At 38.2% G+C, this 24,690-nt stretch overlaps 1 protein-coding gene across 1 annotated transcript in view; it reads right to left on the bottom strand.

The window, feature by feature from the left end:
• asic1b (acid-sensing (proton-gated) ion channel 1b) overlaps window positions 1-24,148 on the bottom strand; it is a 203,500-nt gene extending 179,352 nt beyond the window's left edge. Inside the window, exons 1-2 of the mRNA XM_008408900.3 lie at window positions 22,132-24,148; window positions 7,878-8,073 (exon numbers count right to left, since the gene is read on the bottom strand). Coding sequence (XP_008407122.1) covers window positions 7,878-8,073; window positions 22,132-22,493 — 558 coding nt within the window. The 5' untranslated portion in view covers window positions 22,494-24,148. The remainder of the gene's footprint in view (window positions 1-7,877; window positions 8,074-22,131) is intronic.
• Window positions 24,149-24,690: the final 542 nt, after the last annotated feature.

Here is a 24,690-nt window from a genome sequence, read left to right as displayed (position 1 = left end):
AATTTATTTTACAAATTTCAAAATCCACAATTGCACAGTCAATGGAAATGTGGATAATGTTTGTATTTAATGTTTCCTGTTCAGTGTGTGTGTGTGTTTTTGCATGTTAAGCCCAGGGTTTAAAGGTCACCGGTTTGAGCCCTGACCGGAGCCGTTCTGTGAGGACGCTCCTGTTGTCTCCGTGTCTGAGTGGGTTTCTCTCTGCAGGCGTTTCCACCCACGCTCCACACTCATGTGCTTAAAGGTTAACTACTGACTCTACACTGACCCCAGGTGTGAGAGTGAGCATGCATGGTTGTTAACACAAACTGCTTGTACAGTTCAGTGAATCGTTTTTTCCGTCACTCTCACAAACACACACCAGGCCGGGTTGCACGGATTAAACCGCTTCTTAGATCCATTCATGCTTTGAATTTTGCTTTCATCTTCTGTTCACCCTTTGTCCCTGAACCCTTTTCGACCCCACATACACATCACCAGCCTATCTTATATGAATAAAGAAATGGCTTTCGTTTTGTAATTAAAAGTATGACCATGGGTCAGATGGGGTGCATTATTTATGCAGGGGATGTTCGTTCTCCAAATCCCTCTGACGGATAATTGTCGCCTGTTATCATTGCTCTCCTCTCTGCCGGGACGGAGGCTGCAGGAGGTTCACCCATGGCCCCGTTTTATGGTGTGTGTTTTTATAGCTCAGTTTGTAACTTTAATAGCATAATATTAATTTTTTTTTGTTAGAGTCATTACTGTTTGAATCGTGACACATATTCCAGTTTCACATTTAAATGACAAATGAGCAAACAGCGGTAAAGTTGAGAAACAGAGCGCAAGCACGGCTGGGGAAAATATTAAAATTTAAATATGTTTTGAAATGAGTAATTACGAAATCTTTTTACCTAATAAGTTGATTTTTGTCCCTAGATAAGATTAAAAGGAAAATGAGTGTCAGGGAAAGCCAGCAGTCTTGTTAAACCTAAAAGAAAAGTTGTTTTCTTTTTTTTTGTTTTCATTAGAAATTCATTCATTACTCAGCAACAACCTAATAGATCCATGTCTTTGAGTTCTACAGTAATAGCAAATTGATTGAATTATCCTCAGGAGGGAAAAGGGTGGGAATTAGCCAGCCAGCCAAAAAAAGAACAGCAGAATCATCGGCTTTAAGCTGATGGATGAGACCAGAATAGAAATAAATAAGAAAGAGTCGAACAAAGGAGGAATCTGTCAGAAACAGTTGATGATTATACAGATTTATGGCATGTTTCAGGGATTTATAAATGACCACTCGCTCCCACGATTCTGAGACACGCAGGTTATCGGCTCCCGGCGAGTTGATTTAAATTATGCATCAGTAATAAACCTAGAAAGTACAACAAAAAAAAAAAACTTTTGCAGCTCAAAACCTACACAGAACAAAACAATCAAAATAACTAAACAGTTCCTGCCTCTAAAGGATGAACTTCTAAACTAAAACCAAAGGAAAGCAAAGCGAATTTTCAAATTTCATGAGTGAATTCTCTAAGAAGATAAAACAAGTCCTGCATAAAGCCAACATTTTGCTTTAGACAGTTTGTGAACTTCAATCCGAGAGCAGGATTTATCTACTGATCCCGTCTCTTTACTGCACAAAGAGAGGAATCTGAATATCAATGGAGAAATGGAAAAAAGCAAAATTTTCAGTATTTTAGGTCACAATGTTTATACCTTGAAGAATAACACACACGTATTCTTACTTATTGGGTTTGTTGAATAACAGTTTCCTACTTTTTCCACTAGATTTCTTTAAAACAGACTTTGTTTCAGTTTTTATTTTCTTTGCTCGTCACTTTTTGTTTTCTTAAATCCACCCGTTGACTGGACAGGTAAAATTTATGCTACGCTAACGTTCCAGTCAAGCAGATTGTAGAGCAGATTGGGAAATAGGAGTCTGTCACATTTACCAGAGAATCACTGCAGAACTGGTAGGTTCACCTCTGATATGTAACAGTGGTCCAAGGGTCATTTTAGCCCCACTTTAATAGCAGCGACTGCAACCAAGATACATTCATATGCGGATGACTCAGTCATTTATACAGCAGCAGTTTCCTGAAATCAACCACCGGATATTTTACAGGAAGCTTTTCAGTACTGAAACTGATTGTTTCTCAACTCAAAGAAGACTAAATGTATGACAATAATGTCTCATGATAAGGCAGGTGTCTATCACAAAAGATGGCACAAGCCTGATTTAAAAAAAAAAAGTTATTTAATGCTAAAATTGGCCATTTCTTAAAAACCTAAACTGGGCAACATTTATGTCCAGATCAGCCAGAAAAACTTATGCCATCTTTTTTTTTTTCTGCTGCAGTAAGACGATATTATTTATAATAATGCATCTTCCCTATTGAAAAGACTCGGTGTGCCATTCTGCATTTCACCTATACTGGCTCTCGGACTCATTGTTGCGCCTGTACAAACCTTTATGATGGATTTCTTTAGGTCAAAAGAGAAAAATGTGTTTGTTCCTGATTACTGTAACAACTCTCAGTGCTCCGAATTTGGCAGAGAATTTGGTAAAACTGCCACTTTCTTTTGTTTCTTGTCTTTAGAATAAAATATATATAATAAGGAAATAGTATTTGTATTAATTTGATAACATAATAAGAAAACCCAGATATCCTGAAAAAATTACAAAAAAGCTAAAGAAATGTAAATTCTTGTTTGTTTTTGTTGGATTTGTAGAAAAACATTTTTAAAAAAACAGTTTTTCTATGTTTTGTAAATCAGCACACGATTGAATTGATTTTCTTTTGTCTCTTCTGTTCAGTTTTAAAATGGATAAAATAACTAGTGACATCAGTAAAAATGACTGTAAACTGTGATCATCATCAGAGATGAGATCATCTTCGAATCTGTCAAGGTTGCAGCTTTTGTCCTGTCTGGCACTTCTACAAATGGAGAAGGACAAATGACGCCGATAACGAAAAAGAACCCTTTGTTGCCTGTAGTAAAAATAATACCACTACATACATATATCAAACTGACAGATGGATTATAATGTGTGTTTTCTAATCTGTTCAGTGCAGCCAATCATCACTGCAACCCATTTTTAAAAATCATTTTCTCTACCTTGATTTGTTAGCGGAGAAGCAGACTTTTTTTTTTTAAATAAATGAGTGGAAAGGAGAGACATGCCACGCAGCATTGTGCTAAGGGAAACTAGAAGGCAGCTGGAGAAGAGAGATACACAGGAGCTCTGTGGTCTTTGGGAGGTTAAATGAGCACAAAGCTGGGTGTCCACCGATCGTACTTCTTTGTTGCTGCTGTTGTGGCAGCTGTTATTTTGTGCCTTTGTGTCTCTTTGGAGCACTTGACCATTATGTTCAGTTACATCCCAAGTCTTTGTTGTTACCTAGGCTTCAGTCTCTGTATATCTGCTCTTTTTCTTCTACTCCTTTCTCTCATGGTCATCTGTCTTTCTCTTGGACTCTCTGCTAGCAGCCGCAGGGTGAGCCTCACAAAGTTCGAGTTTTCGCTGCAGACTGAGGTCTGTCGCTGTTGCCTTTGAGTGTTCAAAGTGGGAAAACGCTTTCAGGAATATTATCTGCAGCAGGCTCCCCAGGGCTCAAGATTGTACAACTGACTTTGTGACAGTTCACATGTCACTCAGATAGAAATAAAGCAGTAGACACTGAAATGATGATGCGTTTTGATCACACGCCTTTCTATCTTTTATGTAGCTTATGTCAGTTGTTCAGTTTCTTGTTCTATGTTTTATGTTCTGCACATGCTAATCCACTAAGTCGCTAATGGCAGAGCTAATTTATCATTTAGCACGTTAGCTAACTTTGAAAACGTAGCACACTTGGCTTACTATAAATTAATTTCTCTGGATAAATTCTAAAGCACTAATTTCCTCAGCTGCTTTTTTTTAGCTTTTGCTTGAATAACTTTGACATCTGTGTTTAAGTTTTTGGTAATTGACAGCTAAATATTCTTCAAGTAGCCAGATGTTTATGTTCATGCTTTGATTTTGAAGCGAGTGAAAAAGCCTGTTTGTGTTTTCTCTCTACATTTCACCTAATAACCATTTCAAACAAGAAACATACAGCAGCATAATAAAACACGGCAAAATATAAGAAGATCTCTAAGGGCCTTAAAGAACATGTAAATTATGTAAAAAAATAATAATAATTATGCTCTAGGGTCGTAGTAATTGAATAGAAGGTGATGCTTTAGCATTGGTTTCCACTAAATACCATGCAGCTGTAGCACCTTAGCTTTAGCAGAACAAATGTTCATGATTAATGGTTTAAGTGCAACTAACCTTTCAGTTAGTGGTGCCCACCACTATATACACAGTATCTTCTTACTTTTGTTTCTTTCAGTGGATTTTAATTTTTAACTCTCCTCACATTTGGTTGTATTTTCTCACCATCACACATGTTGTTTTGTGAGCTTATTTAGTGCCAGATTTTTGATCTGTCCCTACACAGGAGTACCAAAGCTACTGTGAATCAGAGCAAACATCAATGCAGCCATGATGGAGTAGATTTCTGCCAAAAACCTCAGAAATATCTACACTAACTTTCTATATTTACAAGAGAAAACCTGAATATTCTCTGATGTTGGAAAGAGGTAAATTTACCAAAAAAATATAACTTTCAAGGATTAAAAACATGAAGTTACAATGGTAAAAGTAAGATGTTCTCTAAAAATGTAAAGTCAAATATTTGCTACCAAAAAGAAAAAAGCCACATGTTCTCTAGGACTGAGCTGCTAAATGTAGGATCTGGATATTCTCCAACATGTAAGCGGCTCATCTGGGCTCGTTTCCTGTATCAGAGCGACATTCCCCATGTGAGGAATCACCATGAATGAATGTCGTAAACTTACTCATCCAAAACTATCCTTCTTGTCTTGCAACTTTATGTCTTTCAGACATCATAAAATATGAGTTTTACTTGTCAATATATAAAATTAATAGAAATTTTGGAGGATTTTTTTGGCAGAAGTGTGCTCCTTGGATATATTATTTTAATCCATCCATCCATTTTCTTACACCCTTGTCCCTCAGTGGGGTCAGGAGGGTTGCTGGTGCCTCTCCATCTAACGTGCCGGGCGAGAGGCGGGGTCACCCTGGACAGGTCGCCAGTCTGTCGCAGGGCAACACAGAGACACACAGGACACAACCATGCACACACACACACACACACACACACACACACACACACACACACACACACACACACACCTAGGGGCAATTTGGAGAGGCCAATTAACCTGACAGTCATGTTTTTGGACTGTGGGAGGAAACCGGAGTACCTGGAGAAAACCCACCATGCACAGGGAGAACATGCAAACTCCATGCAGAAAGACCGGGGCCGGGAATCGAACCCAGAACAAGGCAACAGCTTTACCAACTGCGCCACTGTGCAGCCCGATATATTATTTTATTTCTTTTTTTTATAATGACTCTTATCCTCCATGGTATGCTTTGACCTTTTGTTGGCATTTTTTGAGGTTTAAACACGAACGCCTCAGCCGCAGCAGCGCTGCTGGTTTTGGTTTAATAAATAATGAGTCCTTCTGTTTCCCATCCACCAAACTGTAAACAAATACTTAAGAGTCGTTTGTGCAACTTTGACTCCCTGGTAAGTTAGCATCAACTTCTGCTAACAGAAATATATGAATCGAAGTTATTAAGCAAACAAGTTTATATTACATATTAAATGCCCAGCCATGTGGTGATGCAGTACTCATGGTGTGGTTACATTGTAGTGAAATTTGTCAAGTTAAATCAACTTTATTCCCATTTTCTGCTTCTGACGAAGCAGCATAACGTATCGATGTCCATGAAGCAAAACACATCATAGACGCCGAGAAGAAACCTGCAGAAGCTCCACACAGTGGAAATCAGGTTTGCTGTTATCATTTCTTTTTGTCACACTTTCTATCACACTGGAGATTCTTTCCACACCATTAGTTACTTTCTGCTGAGCTGTTCATCCATTTCCTCTACTGCACTAATACAGTACAGCCATATTATGCCCCATCTGCCATAAACACAACTACCTAGGCTTAATGTGGACACATCAGCAGATTAGAGGAGCCAAACGATGTGGGTATTGCTGCACTACATGCTTTTATAGGAATGGGGGCAGGGGGATCAAGAGACGTTTCACCCTTAAGAAACTATGAAGGGCACAGAGGGACAGATTTACAAAAATATATTACTTTGATTTATATTCTCATAAGACGCAGAAATGGTAAGACATCACTGATCTTCACTAAAAATCTGTTTGAGCATTTGTACAAAATACATTCATGTTAGTGTGAAAACAAATGTGCTGTAGAAATAATTATGGAAATAGCCATAATTATGAAAACTATAAACATTTAAAGTATTTTTAAAGTATTTAACATGTACAGAAGAGTAAATCAATGCCAACATGTAGACAGGACAGATATACACAAATATATCTCGACAGTTTGATGAAATGTGGTTTTAATGTTTTATTTACACTCAGTATTTTTCACTTGATGTTAAAACGCCTCATGCTTACTTCTAACGGACTCTGAGGGACGCTCATGTTACCGACCTGCTTCTAATCAAACTAAACACTGCAGCAGTGAAACATTACACCACATTTTGCTTTGGTATTACACATATCTGCCGCTTAGATCAAAAAATGTCTTTTACAAAGATGAAAAACTAATAAAAAGAGTCAACCAAGAGGGTTCTATCAAGGCTGTATTTTCAAAAGTTTCATTTTACTTGAACTTTGCTGAGATGATTTTCTGCTGTGACTTAGTGGTATTAAAAAAAAAACTCTGCTAAATGACTAGTTAAGAAAAATGAAATAATCTATTCAACACATTTTAAAGATGTCATTAATGACATGCCACAAATGTGCAAATAAATATCAGCCTCCTCCAATACTCTGCTGTACAGAATTTAAAGTCTAATTGAGAATCAATGCACTTATCAGTCCGGCATCAATAGCAATAAGCAGCCCTTGTCCAACAAGCCCTATGAGGCATTTTATTACAAGTGCTGAGCAATGACAGAAGAAAATGACTAAATTCCTGATGCTGTAAACCAAACCAAATGGAGCCAAAGCAAAACGTCTCAGCTTTTACTAAAGATTAAACAATTTTTAAAAAAAACACATTATAATCCTTTTCAGCTCTTCTGAAGGAGTTGGATAACTTTTAATTAACTGTTGCAAATACACAAGACATAAGAGACGGTTGCATATCTAGTGGTGTGTCTTTTTGTCACTTACTTTTTGTTAAATGTTTGTCAAAAATGTTTAGACCTAGCATTTCATGTCATTAAAATATGTGCAATATATATATGCAAGAAAAAGTACGGATTGTTCCACAAAACTCACATCAAAAAGACATTTCAAAAATAACATCCCCAAAGTAAAAACTGTAGCAATACCAACCAAGTGTTACCAACATGCTCATAAAGCCACTCTGCTGACTGCAAAAACATAAGATCTTATCAAGTATTTCTGAATAGTTTCTCATATAAATATCTTATTACACTTGAAATAAGAAAAAGTAACTTACAAGTAACTTTTCAGCAAGACAAGAGCTTGTTTTACGTCAATAATGCCTTAATATTGATGAAAGAATATTAATTACACTGGCAGATTATGTCACTTATAACAAGACATTTTTCACGTTATAAGTGAAATAATCAGCCAGAGGAACTAGTATTTTAATTTTAACTAAATTAAGCAATTATTGACTAAACAAGCTCCTACGTCTTGCTGAAAAGTTAATTTTAACTTAGTTTTGTCTTAATTCAAGTGTACTAAGATATTTGCACTAGAAAATAGTCAGAGCTACTTGGTAATATTTTGTGTTTTTGCAGTATTAAGACTCACCACTTTGAAGTGTTCAGCGCTGCACTCCGTCCCTCTGTAGGAGCAGGACAGCAGCATTTCCTTAATATCGTGGCCCGTTCGCTCGTAGAATTCACGCATGTTGAAGGGTCTGGGCCTGTAGTCGGCAAAGTCCGTCTTCTCCTTCAAGATCTTCAGAACACTTTCCTCAACCAGATGTGGGTCCCGAATTTCATACCTGGGCAGAGAGGCACTCAACTTAATACATAAAACATTCAAAGGAACGTTTTAATCTAAAACTGTCCTTCCGCTATTCATTTAGAAGCACAAGGGAAACAATAGTGATAATAAAACAAGCTTAAAATAAAAAGTAAGGCAGAAAAGCTGCAGAAACTGTGTAATTTTAGCCCCTCCTTTTCAAATGTCTTCTGCAAAATTGAGCAATTAAAGCGTCTCTTTGTGTTAGTTGTTTTATTGGAAAGATATTTCTGAACACCCAGAAGAGGAGTTGCTTCTTTAAAGTGCAAAGTAAAATAGTGGATCAGTGAAATTTGCATACAGACAGAAACTTATGCAGAGAAATATGCATGATTAAGTTCAGGTCAACATACAGAGGAACGGTCATCGACGAAACTGCAGAAATCTTGCAAAAATAAAACTTGCAACTTCCTTCACAGTGGTCTGTAAGCAAGGTTGTTTAAAAAAAATACAATTATAAAATATCTTATTAGTTCTAATTAAGAAAGGCAGTACAGATTTTGCAAAAATAATTCTAATAGAATAGAATATTGTTCATATATAGAGACGTAAAAAGTCCTCCGTAGGAAAGTAGAGACAAAAAAAAGATTTAGTGATTAATAATCAACTACAAAGATAATTTTTGAGAAATATGCCATTCACTCTGTCCAGTTAACTCTTTATAACTTTGCAATTTTGCTGATGTTGTTCCCAACTTCTTCTTCCACAGAAACAGTCCGTCTGCCTCAGGACACCAACCAGGCGTGAAGTTTCTCCTCCGTTGGGGACATTTTGTAACCACTTTGACGGCACAGCGACTTAAAATCATTTCTATATTCTAGTCAGTCCACTGTAACACAGTGTGGATCTTAGAGTCAATTAAATTATATTTACTGACATGAGATCAGTATTTGGGTCAAATTTCATACTCATTTAGTTTAAAATATGATATAATTGTATGTAAAAATTCATGGGATTTAAGCATTTTTATTAATCATAATGGATAATTTGTGAAAATCCTTTATTTGTTTGGGATTGTTGGGTAAGAAATGTGGCGACGAACCGGCAAAGGATTGAAGTGAGAAGGAGTCAGAATAAACATCTGCTAAAGATACAGTAAACTTTACATGACCATCACAACAGAGGATAGATATTATCTGGTTAAAGATGTTTAATCAGAGACATAAGATTTTTAAACATTCTGATTATCTTAACTCAGTTGGAAACCATGCTTTTCTTTACAAGCAGCATTATTTTATATTGGTGTTCCAGCTTCCTAAGCTCTATTTCTTCTTGAATAATTTTAGGTATGCTTAGTGAAAAAGTTTACAAATAACTTTTTCACAAAAATCCATGAATATCTGCAAATACTGAACCTCAAATAGTCTGGGGTCCACTGTACACTTAGCTCCAGCCCTGCACTGCAGAAATTCACCCCCCTCTCCCACCACCCCCTCATTCAGCTCCTTCAGACTAGCCAGCAGCAATTAGCAGCCATGTCTCCTGGTCGAACTACATCTGCTCTGCTCCTTATACAAGCTGCTTCTCAGTGCAACACCAGTAAAAACATCGTTAAAGCGTAAATAGAGGCGCGATGTTATGACGACTTCCTGAAGGCGGAGTTTCAGAAAGAGCAGGAGTTTTTAAAAAGACAGTGTCCCAATGTCAAGATGTTGAATTACAAAGTCAAATTTCTTTTAAGACATATTTTATATATTTAGCAACTGAAGATAACATAGTTGATTATGCTATAAAATGCCACTATGTGCCTGGAAAACTCTAATACTGCCCCTTTAAATAAAACTTTATGTAACCAAAACACAGAGTTAATTTCTTTTGCTCAGTTTATTGTCCATAAAACACACGACTGAGAATGACTAATGACGAAGATGTTGATCTAAACACTTTGGGAACCATTTATAATATTCCTCAGTTAGGAAACTAGCATCATTCACAGAAACAAACGCACCTCAATTAAGCAGAATGGGCCTCTGATGACCCCTCAGGAGCAACGAGCCATCAGTAGCACAAGCACCCAAATTATGAAGAGCTCATTTTAAGCACCGTGGAAAAGAACAAGTGAAACACACAGACGGAAAATGATTTGAAAATAGTTATTTTAGAAAATAACTGATAACTTAATTTATTCATTGAATGAAAAATGTAACGTGAAACGGTAGCAGTCATCCCATTAAACAGTTCATGTATCATGCTACTGTGATCATTTTGGATTGCTCAATTTACACTTACACGCATCAATGACTCTTTTTCTAAAGCCAAAGAATTCAAAGTTAGAAGTTAAAATAAGAGAAAGTTTAAACCTTTTGGCTCCAACAATAAATCTGTCCAAAGCTCTGTTGACGCTGACACTTAGCTTATTTCTTTTGGACCTGGGCAGTATTTCAAATCATTATTAGTGGAAAAACTAAATGGGATTTTTTTTTAAATTTCACAAGTTCAGTCTGCCTGGGCCTTGAAAAGAGATGAAAGAAAATTAGAGAGCACTGTCTTAATATGAAACCACAGATCAATTTTGTTTCATTTCCCGACTCACTTGCAAGCACCTTCATATGTTCCACCGCGGACACGGCGGGCTTGCATGCACGCTTCAGACTCAGAATATGAATGCCACGCGGTGTGTGGTGTAATTTGAAAGGGGGGTAATTTTCTTTTTCTATGTTTGCAACTGAACTCAGATTTAGGTCAGTCATGCTTCATGCTGGATGAAGTTAATATGAGTGAGAACACTGCGGCTGGCGTTACAGTCGAAGTGAATGCCACACAGTAAGTCATGTTGAGAAACACCCACAGTTTGATATATTGTCACTCCAACAGATTAAAATGTGTTTTTTGTGCGGACCAGGCACGGAAAACCAGACGTGGACGTTGGACAAATCCATTCGTTTTTGTCCTTTTCTGTTTGCTTCAACAACCAGATAAATTATAGGCTGACAAATTTCAAGAAGAAACATAAAATCATGTCAATTAAACTCGGCTTTGATTTTTAAAACAGGAGGGAGATGAAATCTGTTCCCAGATATCAACATGTTTCTGTGTGAAATGGAACAAAAGCAAAGACCTCGTTAAGATGCTCGCCGGAGCTGCTGAGATCTCGTCATTATCCGCAATGAACCTAGTCCTGTACCAACATGGGGGGAAAGAAACCATTACTCTAAACGCATTAGAAAAAGCCGGATTACACTCAACCCACTCAGGGACAAATACTTAAATTATTGGAAACATATCCAGAGTCTGGGGCTGCACAGTGGTGCAGTTGATAGAGCTGTTGCCTTGCAGCAAGAAAGTTCTGGGTTCGATTCCCGGCCGCGGTCTTTCTGCATGGAGTTTGCATGTTCTCCCTGTGCATGGTGGGTTTTCTCTGGGTACTCCGGTTTCCTCCCACAGTCCAAAAACATGACTGTCAGGTTAATTGGCCTCTCCAAATTGCCTCTAGGTGTGAGTGTGTGTGTTCATGGTTGTGTGTCCTGCGTGTCTCTGTGTTGCCCTGCAACAGACTGGCGACCTGTCCAGGGTGACCCCGCCTCTCGTCCGAAACGTTAGCTGGAGATTGGCACCAGCAACCCTCCCGACCCCACTGAGGGACAAGGGTGTAAAGAAAATGGATGGTCATTGTTACCTATAGAAGAAAACAGGAGCATGACAACACCATGCCTACTGCAAAGTACATGGTGACAGCACTTTGATGGGGCGTTGGGAAAATTATGTTGAAGATTATATATGAAAATATTGTAGCAACATCTCTAGACATCAGAAGGAAGTTAAAACTTGGTTGCAAATCTTCCAAATGAACAAAGAGACAAAGAATAAAGCAGATTTAAGAATGAAGTCAATGTTTTAGAGAGGCCATCACAAAACCAGCATCTTAACTAGTTAGAAAACTGGTGACTACCAGGCTTTTTTCAGGAGGAGTGGGCCAAACTTCCAGTCCACCAGTCTGAAGGAAGGACATCCGACCCAATTAAAAGAGTTTAAAAGATTTTTATCAATTATAATCATGTGAATGTCTGAATAACAATAAAAAATGTAGCAAGTAAGTACAAATAGGTGTGGCAATCCTGACTAAAACTTAGTCAAATCCGATGTCACTTCTTTCACTGATAATGAGGGATTCACACAATGTGGTCTTACCTTAGGTTAGGGAAACTTAGATGATGTACACAGGCTCTTTAAATATCTATCTGTTTTACCAATATCTAACTTATCTTAAAATAATAAATAAATAAAACATTGTGTTCTACGATTTCTGGCAATAAAATCGGCTCCATTTAATGAATAAAGCAGATAGGCTTGACAGTAAATGTTAAATGGCTTTTTTTACTTTTATTCATTTTAGTTCTAAAACCTCTCAGGTCGCAAAGGTTGATTGATTTGAATTTCACTGTTTTCTACCAACAGATGTTTTGAAGTGAGTCTGAATTGACCCATTATTTGTAGAGTTTGAGTCATACAGAAATATGAGAGCAAGTTTCCTCTGCTGATTTCTCATCTTAAAAAAAAGCCAGGATCAAACTAAAATTATTATTTGAGGACGTTTGTTCTGACATGAGCAGTTTTGTCCCAGTATAATTTCAGTAAAAGCGTAATTGAGCTCATTTATTTGCCTTTTAATGTCTAAGCAACCAGAATTCACTAGTCATCCGATTCTATTTTGTTACATTTTTAAAAGGTTGCATCTTCATTTAAAAAGCATGTTTGTAGAACTGGGTGAAGCTTGTTTACATGTCATCACTTGTCCCGTTTCTACCCTAATCTTAACAAGTTTTACCGTCTTAAATGTCATAATCAAGAAACATGAACAAAAACAGATCTCAGAATAAATCAGAAAACTACATCAAAGCAGGATAATGTCTTTCATTTAGAAACATTAGAATTAAAAAGTATAATTAGTGCTTGAATTGACCTAATCAGTGGTACTCCAAAAGACCCATCAAATCACACAAACTCAGTGAAAAGGACATAAAATCACAGCCCAGAACTCGGGCTTACATTATGACTACATCACTACGCTGTCACAATTTAATAAGAAGCTACAGCTTGTTGTGGTATATTACGAACTTAATTGAATTGTATCCCGAGCTCCTGTCTTATAAGCAACACAAAGCTGCCAGGAGAGCACTTAAGAAGCTCTGCTCACATCCCCGAGTCAGGAGGCTTTAGCTGAAGCGCATACAATCACAATAATACGGCTAGATTTTTAATATTGCCCTGCCACCGCTCCCTAAAGCAATCACTGCAAACTCTCTGTGTATGGGTGGGGGAGACAAAATTGGATTATGGGCCACAAGCACTTTAATTTTCTTGTGGGAACTAAAAGGAATGAAGGCGCATCTGCAAAACTTTGCCACCTTATGGGTGAGTCCAAACAGCTACTGCTTTTCTGAGCATCACAAAAACTAAATTCAGTTCTTAAAGTAAGACGAAGGAAACGAGTATTACTGTTTATTTAACACCTGAATCTGAAAGATGGACGATCTGATATGGTTCTCCTATTGGTGCTAATTGTGCATTAACAAGGCCTACATGACTGCGTGTTAGTGATTCTGTACCTGGCTCTGACACAGCTACTATCCTGCTCTGGACAAGGTCATACACATGCAAACTAGGGCCACCGTGAAGAGCAGCAAGCCAAAACAAGCCTCTGTCATATTAATGAGCAATTACACAAACCGCCGATCCAAAACACAGCAGAAACATGCAACTCATTTCCTGCAGAGTCTCTTTTGATGTCATTACTGTTTGCTTTTGATGTCTGCCCTCCCTTTACCCTCCCACTTGTCCACAAATACCCTAAAAAAAACTATAAATGCAAATGCAGCAACATTTAAAAAGCAAGAATCATCTTTTTCTGAATTTATTTGCAAGCAGTGCTTTCAAATTCAGACACTAGCCCACATTCATGCTGAAATAGATAATAAAGAAAGCCACCTAGCAGTTATATATTGTGGCTTTGCACTCTTAGCTCATGTGAATCGGGGGAAACGTTTGCAAGCTCAGGAAACATGTGGGAGCCGTGCTCCGCGGTAAGCAGAAGACCCGCCTCTGTGACTTCCATGAGCTGATGGAGCACATCGCACCGGCAACACCGACTCCAAAATGACCTTTTTCTTAATTATCTTATAATTGCCTTTGCGACATAATCAAAATAAAACTGAGCAATTTACTTGCAATGTTCTGCACTGTCAGGTGTGACTTCAACCTGCAAATATGCTATGGAAAACAGATTGATTTTTTTTCCTCCCCACACCTTTTCTTGCTACAGACAGCGCGAAGGTGGAGTCGGTTTCATCTGTAGTGGCTCAGATTTAAACTTGATGTTGTCTTAAACAGTGTGGAACCTGCCAGATGAGGACGCCAATGAACACAGACCCACCTCTACGTAATACCTGACTTGTTGTTTTCCATTCAACCTCCAACCTGAGAAGTTCAGATTTTCAGAAGGAAAATATTTCAGAAGCATCTTAATCTTCTTCCAACTTTAAATTAAGATCATTACACATTTACAGTCCATTTGTAGTGGGAAAAAGTTGCTTTATCTTTGTATTTTTCTTTCCCAATAAAAACAAAAACTGGAATGAGAAAATTTTGAGCTACAGCGTCTTGAAAAAAATGCATTAATAATGTTCTGTCAGGATTTTTGCTACTTTTTGATATTTCTGTGATCAAATCTGACTAACAATATTAAAATTAGAATCATTATTCTTTAGGCAGTTTGCTGGACCTACATTCGCTGTAAGGAGATTAAATGTCCCCGTCTGCCATTGAACACACCAGTAACAAAAGCCAAGAAAACTACAGTTCTCAAAAAATAACAGAGTGATGAAGTGGTCAAAGACGTAAAGTAAAACATTACAGAAATGATTCAAACTGAACCCAAGGATTTATGGCGCTGGTGTGTAATGGAGAAAATATTGACCGAGTATGACTCATGAATTACCTGACCCAGCTGACTATTGGGCTGAAGAGAGTCTGTATTGTTGTTCAGGATTTTAATAAAGTCAGACTATTTATTTAAAAAAAAATACTCATACGGACTTCAAGCCAGAGAACCAGAGAAAGAATCTGCAAGTTCTCTACAGAAATATTCATACCCCTTTAAATCAGGTTTTATTGGGATTTATGAGATACACAAATAGTGATGAATTAGATAAAATACAAAACTACCAACTGTTTGTAGAAGCCAGAAGAAGAATTGTTCCTGAAAGAAAGTCACGAACAGTTGACTTTTTATGGGAGAAGACACAAAATAAAATGCAAAGCTATCAAAAACAAAAAGCCGTTCATCACATTAAACCCAACACCTCAGAAAAATGATGGTGGCAGAATCATGTTGGGGAGATTTTTTTTTTCTCTCTGCAGAGAAGAGAGAAGCTGGAGCTAATTACAGGAGAGTCCTTTGTGAAATACAACTTCACAAAGTATGAAGTTGTGTTTTCATACTTTTTACTTGCATACTTTGATATAATTTTCTGAAGAAATAAATGTGTAATCTTTGGGAATCTAGAAATGATACCAAGGGATGAAGGGAAGTTGCTGAGGCCAAAAAAATATCTGTCCTTGATGATTTCTTCTGATTTTTGTTATGCTGTCACCCAGTGAAGCAGTAGACGTTAGGTCAGGGGTCACCAGCTCCAGTCCTCAAGGGCTACCTACCATCCTGCAACTTTTAGATTCACCTCTGCTCCAAAATGTCTGAATTTCCTCACCAGCATTCATTCCTCTCTGCAATAGGCTGGAAATGAGCAGTTTATTTGATCCAGGTGTGTTTGAGCAGAAACACATCTAAAAGTTGCAGGACGGTGGCCCTCGAGGACTGGAGCTGGTGACCCCTGCGTTAGGCTTTTAACTCAGAACCTTACAAAGCAGTGACATCACCTTCTGGGCTTTAAAGGCATAGTAAACTCACTGCACGTCAAATTTGGAATTGGTAGAAAGTGGTACAAATATGTTTCCTTCTAATTCTTCTGGCATTTATCAAATTTAAATAACTGTGGTGACCCTAACTGAAACACTGTATGCTGATTCAACGCCAGACAATGAAAAAAGATGTGTTTTTGAACACCGGATATGTAAATATCTGCTTTCAGATCCGTTTTGCAGATGATTAAATGGAGAAATTGTTGATCTTCAGACGTGCAAAGAGACATTGAATACAACACCTGCAGCTGTACTCACAGGGAAACGTGATTTTAGAAAGGATTGATTCAGGTCAGCTGAACAGAAATGAACAACAATCTTTATAAAACTTGGAGAAGAAACTAAAATTAACTTCTTTCTGTTCACAATTACACCTTTGTGTAGTTATACCATAGAACCCAAATAAATCTGAAATGAATGTTTCAGTTTTGATGTTACAAAATAGGGGCATAAAAGATTTTGCACAGCTTTGTATATTTAGTTGAGCATAAAACCTTGATTTTCTACCAGTTTGTAGTTTAAGCTCTGTGTGCTGTTATCATTCACAGTGAATGATGATTGCTCTCTGGAGTCAATATTGGCAATTTCTTTGTACAACAATCTTTAAATACATTTTACAAGTAAAAGACTGGAGGGAAACCAAGTGTATCGTCAAATGCTACAAAGTTTACTCTCTCCAAGAAAGAAAAATAGCTATATATTGATATATATGAGAGGCATTCTGTACCAAAGCAAAAGTCAAACTTATATCAAGATCACAAAAAATGATGCACTGGTAGGAAAAAAGAGGCATATGTCTCGTTTAAAGTTTAGAAAATCAATGATTTAACTGCAGCATTAACGATGCTGTGAGTAGGGAGACGAATACGTCATGGAGAACGATTCTTTCCTTTTTAAGATTCGGCAATGAGAGACTCAGATGAAATCACAAATCAATCCAGTAACCCTAAATCTCAGAAACAACATTTGGCAAACATCAGAGGTCTGAATGTCTGCAGTAGAGCCAAGACAGGAGCGTCTGGTGGGTAAGCTTGGTAGCAAAACAAAACCAAACACTGTAGCTACGTTTCAGGAGTTTTATAAAGCTGTTGTAACACAAGCCATTAAAGACACTCCATTAAACTTAAGGGAACTAACTGCCTCCTCATACAGCCATACTTTAAATTCCTGGCTCCCATTGATGGAGAAATAAATACTAATTTAATCAAATATCCCTCCTATGTGTGGTTGCAACATTTTTTGTACTATTGTTGGACATACTATGCAAATACACCATTAGTCAAGTCAGAGATATTTATTCACTCTTTGCCTTTTTAGCATCAAGTTGCAGCAAAGTTTCAGTCTGAAACATTCTTAAACGCTGAAATATTTTAATGTAATTTGTAAATTTGAACAAAGCTTGGGGTACCTCTTGTTTTTTATTATATTACAAACTGCACACATGCTGAAGCAACCTGGTCAAAATGACTGAACACAGTCACATTATGGCTCAGTAGACTTAAAATATCAGCTTTCCTCTTCCAGCATTACCACTTTATGACTCAATGTGTTTTGAACATGGGTGCTGGTATATCTACGACTCTTTTCTACTTTTTACGGAAAACCGAATACACCCGTCTACAAAGTGTGTTTTTTTAAAGAAAAATCTCTCATGCCTTACTTCTCTGAGAAGCAAAAAATGAAAATAGAAGTCCCCTCAAAGCCAACAGAACAGAGAGGGCAAGAAACAATGGGAGATGTGAGAGTGTTAATCAGAGGGACAACTCTGTAGCTTAACAAACAGCACTAATTACGCCGGGATAAAGACGTGTTCATCACACAGCTTATGAGACACAAGTTAATTGCCTCAGCTTGTAGTCCCCTCCCTCCATCTAAAGTCAGCTCATCAAAGTCACTCGGAGCAAATGCAACTACATTTACTTTCCCTCAGCCTCATGTTTTTTTCTCCTTTTTGCCTTTTTTGTTTTGATTTTTCCTTGGTCTTTCACCTGTTTTCACATAATAGGTGTAACAGCCTGATATTTTATTAGAACTGCTAGTAAAACACAAAAACATATTATATAGCAAACATGTATTGATTTTTAAATCACACACTTGAGTCTGAAGCATTTGTGCTGCAGACTCAAGAAAGGGGGAAATATTACTTTCCAGAACGGCTGGAGTATGCATGCATGTACAGAGGTCATAGAAAAACAATACTCAGAGTGAAAATAGGGAATTAGATATATGTCAGCCAAACATGTACAGCATGCAGAGGTACTCTGTGCCTTAGGCTGCTGAGCTTAGTGGATCAATACGCTAAAAATAAATGGAGTGATGTGTTCAAGGTGGGATTAAGATGTGTCAGGTTTCCATATATATTTATTTTCGCTTTAATGAAATATTAATTTTTGTGCGCTTTCTGACGAGTGAATTTTGTCTGCTCCAGAACAAAGTAAAACGTCTCCATCACTATTCTTCTAGGGACTGTGATCAGAATAAGAGGGGGTGGCCCTGAAAACAAAAAGTAAATATATTCAAACTCAACACTTTCAACATGAGACGGCGAGCTTGTCAAGGCTGCGACGATTCTATATGATCAAAGCACGACAGAGAGCAACAAGTGAGGAGGGAAGAGATGGCAGCTGTGAAAAACACGCGTCTCTCCACACTGTCAGCAGGAGACGTTAAAGTCAACTGGAGTCATTAATCTAATGCATGGATATTTGTGCACCATGAATAATAAAATAATAAAGAAATGATTTGAATCAGCAGAATGTTCTTACATGAAACTCTGTCAGTTGGCCGGTTCGTAGCTCTGTCACGCTGTTTTCTTTTTTAAAAAAGTCTATTGAATAATGCTGCCATTTTATCTAAACTCCCAAAATCACAGAGGTATGTGATTGTGCTGCTGTTTGCAACAACATATCTTTGCTCTTTTCACATACATCTTTAGCTCTTTTAAAGTTTTTTTTTTTAATGAGTTCATCAGTACTTGTACTGAAGATTAGTCTGTTTGTTGTTTTTGTTGTTTTAAGACTTAGGGTATTTTCACACCTGATAGTAGAGTAGACTTGGTTCAACTGGGGATAAAAATTGAAAAACTTCTCACATTTTCAGCTACTGCAGTTCTGTTTCACACTGTGCTGTGTCAAGAAAACCAAATCCTTAAAAAAACCACAACTTCCTTCTTCACAAAATGTTAGATTTTAGCGGTGAGATGATTTATTTTTTTATTTTTGGCTAAAGACCACAAACCATTTCTCCTGCTAGCAATAAACTCAAATGTTTGTTTTGGTTGTATTTACCCAGAATGCCCTGGAGTGGTCTCTAGTCGCCTTGGCATTCACATAAACATTCAAACCGCACCAGGGTTCACTTTAACTGATACCTGGGTTTGTAAGTGTACCAGTTTGCATTTTTTGGGTCACATTAGAGTTTGATTACTCATTCTCACCTCCCCAAATAAACCAGATTTTCTAGGAAAACGAACCAGAGTTCAATTAAAACAAACTGAACAGGGCAGGTGTGAAATCCCCCCAGAAACGGCTACGGTTTCTCATCAATTCATAAATGTACTTTTTCAAACACTTATCACAGCTCAACAAACTGATGTTAGAAGCATATTTCATGTTAAAAATATTACATAACGGTCACAGGAAGGGTTAATGTCCAATAAAACACGATTCATAATTCTCTTCTATATTAACTCTAATGCTAATGCTTTAATTTGCTGTCACCCAGCTTTCAGGGGCCACCTTTCATGCATGACCCTCCATCTTCCTTAGTTGCGTCAGAGGAAGGGCAGGAGAGTTCAGGGCTTTAAAAGGCTTTGCATGCTTTGTCCATGTTATTTTGCACATCTCCCAGATCTCCCAGAGCTCCTAAAGTGACAATCAAAGCAGGCCAACGTTAGCAGTGCTTTGCACTTGCGTGGCAGACATGGCATCACCCAAGACAATTCAGACGTCACGGCTGACTTGAGTTTGCCTTCTTTGCTGTTAACAGGATTTGACACAAAAGTAACATTTTGTACGACTTCAGAGTGAAACGGTAGCCTGAAGCATCTTGCCAGCTGGTTCAAGAAGCGTTCGTGATCAGATCGCTTCGTGGAGAAATGTTCAACTTTCTGACTAAATGCAGACAAATCAATTTGAAAAATGAAAGTCGCACATTAAATTGATGTGTTCCATAGAATGGCCTAAATCAAACATATGGTTCGGTTCATTTTTTATGAAAATTGTTTGTAGTCGGGGAAAAAAAAAAATCAAAATCAAGTTGCTTGAGAACTTAAGATTAGCATTATTAATAACTACGTTGAAGCAGGTATTGGTACTTTTGGCAACAGTGGAAAGTTCTGCTGAAAGATATAACCAACATCTCCATAAAACGTGTCAGAAGAGGGAATCATGCTGACTCCAGACGCAATCAAAAGACAGTAATCCAACACCAGCAGATAATATGGCTCCTCAAATCATCAACTGTAGAAACTTCATACAGAATCTCAAGCAACTTGGAGTCTGTGCCACTCCAATCTTCCTTCAGGCTCTTGGATCTTGATTTCCAAACGAAATACAAAGTTTACTTTCATCATAAAATAAGCCTTTGGACCGCTGAGCAGCAGCTCAGGCCTTTTTCTGCTTCACCCAGGTAAGACACTTCTGACTTTTTCTCTAGTTCAAAAGCAAGGAGTCGTGACCAGTGTCCACGATGTGCCTGCATGTAAATATAAAAATCCAGTTACAACAAACCGGGGCGTCTGCAACTTTCATAAATGATGGATTAACACTTATTTTCCTCATATCAGCTCATCATGAGTTCATTCCTATTGGGAGAAAAGGTGTCAGAGCCGAAATACAGACGTGGGAATGCTTTTAGAAGATGCACTCCTTCAATATAAGACAGTAATAAGCCCTGGCTCCTGATAACTCCCTATTTGTCTGAGGTTTCTATAGAAGACATGGTTCTTCAGCCACATCCTGACAACAAAACTCCCTCAGCATTCTCAGGATCGGAGCTGCCTGGTCAGTTATAACAAAAAACCAAATATAATGGGAATGTGTGTTTTTAAAGATGTACAGGTGTGGTGGCGACTTTTTTGGAGATTAGTTCCACAATTTATTCTTTAGATTGATGCACATATTGGTAGTGGGCTTTTTTAAAATATATCCTGTGGCACAAGAGTCCTTTTCTGTAACATTCTCACAATAAGACAGTTTTAAAGATTACTAAACCTCCATCTATACACTACAACCCTGGACTTAGCAGCCATTCCTCTACATGAGTAAGCACATAGCGACTGTGGACAGTGAAGCACTCTTCAAGTGGCTTTGCAACATAACCTCTAAAGGCTGCAGTTATCCCTTCTGCTTGCACACATTTTTTCTTCCACTAAACTTTCCAATATCATGCTTGGATACAGTTGGACTGGGCAGAGAGTTGTTGTGGGTAGCCCTCTGTGTGTGGAGTATCACTAGCTTTATTTTAATTGATCATATATTTGTGCAATTTAACATTTCAAAAATAAAGTTGCTTAATAGAAACACACCAATTTAGAGAAACAATAAATATTGTTTTCCGATAAAATGTTTGGGCACTAGGATAAAGTGTTTTTTTTTGTTTTGTTTGTTTGTTTTTTTGTTTGTTTGCAAAACTTAAAATGAAACTATTTCCCCGCATCTCACCAGTCATATCATTAACAACCGGATGTTGCTGGCACAAACCACGAAGAAGAAGAAGACAGGAAGTAGCTGTAGGATCTGCATGTTTTTAATGACTTGTGTGAATACACTCATTCGTGTATGATTTTAATTGCTTTCTTATTTTACGGAATGTTTTTTTATCGACATTTGCGAAATATAAAGTTTTGTGCATATTTGTAATGTAAACACAGCTATTCATAATCCAAAAGATAATAATTTGGGGGGGTTATCAGCTGTAACTATAAACACTAAAAGAAATGTGTATTCAATTTTTCTTTCAATTATACAGTTTAAATGTGTCTATCTTATTTAACCTTTGAAGAATGTGTTCATGAACCAATTTCTGTTCACCAATTAAGTTCAAAACTTTACCACACAACAGATTTCTGCAACAGACAGACAAAACCGCCAACAGGTTAATAGTTTCAATTGGATCTACACACCTGCCGTTGAGCAAGGCGAGGAAGTCGCCAGCGTGGTACAGGTCGTTGTGAGTCACCTGGCTGAAGCGGAAGGAGTTGAGGTTGCAGAAGGTGACCGCGGGGAACACGATCATGGACGCGGCCACCTCGTCCAGCTTGGTGACGTGGGGATACTCGAAGTAAAACTGCACCCGGTCCACGCACACCATCACCAGCACCCCCAAAGAGGCCATGAAGAACACAATCCACAGGCTGCGCTTCACGTACTTTCGTTCATAAGTGAACATGTGCGAGATGCCGTGCAGCGTGGACCTGGTGGCAAAAACTTCAATGGGAGCCGGCCGCTTGTAGTCCCCGTCCTCCGGGTCCGCTTTCAGATCCATTATTAACAGCGGGATGAGTTTGGATGGATGGTGACTGGGAGGCTGCAAACCGCGCGAATTGGCTTTATGAATAAGTTGATGCTTTATTTATGAGGAGGATGTTGGCCGTTGCCAAGTTCACGCCCTTCGACGCATGTATTTCTCATGCAGTCTGTGTGAGATGTTGCGTCACTAACAGCCGGCAAAAAAAAAAAAAAGAAAGAGAGAGAGAAGCTCCTCAATCAGAGCATTTCACTCAAAATCGCATCTGAACACTCAGTCCGTAACACCGAGCACCGAGCAGATGTAGGAAGCATGCGATATCTGCTGCCTCAGTTTAAAGTCACAGTTCCATCATTTTAATATTGGAAAAAAAAAACCATCGGAGCGCGCATGGAGAGATGCCAGCGCCGTCCTCTTCTCTCTTGCACACTTCTGTAATCTAAGCGAGTTGTTTCCACAGCGATCACCAAAAAGAGCAGAGCCCCACGAACACACGAGTGGGGAGTAATCAGAGCAAGAAGAGAAGGAGAATTAAGAAATCAAAGCGCTGGTGTATTCTCTCTCATTGTGAGGCAGGAGAGTAGACAGGGAACATGGCTTTTTCCCAGATCCTCAAATCAAATCCGAACACGTGCTGAATAACAAGGAGCCGCTGATCTCTGGCCTGTTAATGTTTTAAAAGCAGCCGTCGGCTCGTCCTCCCGGGTTTTCCACAGCTGCACCACACCGGAGCCGGGTCTGTGTCAGAGCTGCCTCGGTCGGTGCGCCTCTGCTCGCATCCATTCCTTCACCACAATGCGGGGAGCAGCACGACAAACACTCACATCCCCCGTATATCTTCAAGTTTATGTGAGGAGAGAAAAAAAAAAAAAAAAGCGAAGGCTACCGGGGATTAAAGGAGGTTGTTCCTGCTTGAAACACCTTTCCGTCTGAATTCAGTGGAGGTTGTCAGCAGCTGCTTGCCTGGATCTCTTCCATTCGTCCCAAACAGGAGAGAGCAGCGATAGGACGGCGGGCTGAAGGAGTCCAACGTCGGCGACACACGACTTGTGTCAGGGCTCGCATCTGAAGAGGCTGTTAGAATCAAACTACATCCTGGAGGATGTCAGTGAAAAACGAACCAGTTTGCTGATACTTTCAGGCAGCTCCGAGAGCATCAAGTTTTCTCTTTCTGTAATAATAATAACTGACTAAACATCATTTTAAAAGAACATTGGAGAAGTTACAATAGAAGCCAATTAGATTCCACCAAGGGCGGGAAGAAAACAACCAAAAACCTTGCAAAGAATTAACTTCCCACATTAGATTCTAATGCAAGCATTAAGTTTATAATGTGGGTTCCATGACAACCATTACACATAATCTCACATGAATATGGCTGCCATGTCTCCAACTTTACAGCTGCGAAGGTTTGTAGATCTATTTCACTCACAACAGCAAGTGCTTTTGGGTAAGTCTGTACTTTGTGACTGGAATTTGGTAAAATCCTTCTTACATTCAGTCAGACTGGATAGAGAGCATCTGCAAGTATACATTTTCAAGTTTCTGCACAGATTTTCATTTAGATTTTGCTCTGGATTTTGTCGGCCATTCTAACTCATGTTCTCTTCATCTTAAATTTTTTAGGATTTTACAACTCTACTCTACTACCGCTCTACATTCGTGCTGACTGTTCCTGTCTCTTCACAGTGCTGTTTGTTGTCCTCAAAAAGACTTATTGGGTTGTCAAAAAACTAATTACAAACAGGTGAACTATAAATATGGCTTCTGAAAGGAATTGTTTGAGGTTTTGACTAAACATTGCTAAACACAAATGCATGGCAAACAATAAAAAAGAATAACTGGAAAACTGCAGTTTTCCTTTCACTTTACAATTTTGTTCTACTTTCTGTCACATAAAGTGACAATAAAATGTGCTGAAGTTTGTGGCTTTAATGTGATAACATGTGAAAAAGTTCAATGGGTGTAAATACTTTTGTAAAACAGTACATTGTGTGAAGTGCCAGAAGATACAGTTATTTTAAGCAGAAAAATAAAGTTATCAATCTAACTAGGCAGTTTGGTAGCCTGTATGGTGTTTGTACCATTTATTCTTGGGATTCACAGAGAATCATCTTGCAGGAAGTGATTTGACTTTAACTGTTCTATCTCAGGTTGTTTTCCAAATAGGCTTTTGCCAAGTTATTCAGCACATCTTGCAACTTCTTCATGGAAA

Source organism: Poecilia reticulata, chromosome 5 (assembly GCF_904066995.2).
Source record: "Poecilia reticulata chromosome 5, P_reticulata-male-v2, whole genome shotgun sequence".
NCBI lineage: Eukaryota > Metazoa > Chordata > Actinopteri > Cyprinodontiformes > Poeciliidae > Poecilia > Poecilia reticulata.
This window is presented reverse-complemented; position numbering and strand designations above follow the sequence as displayed.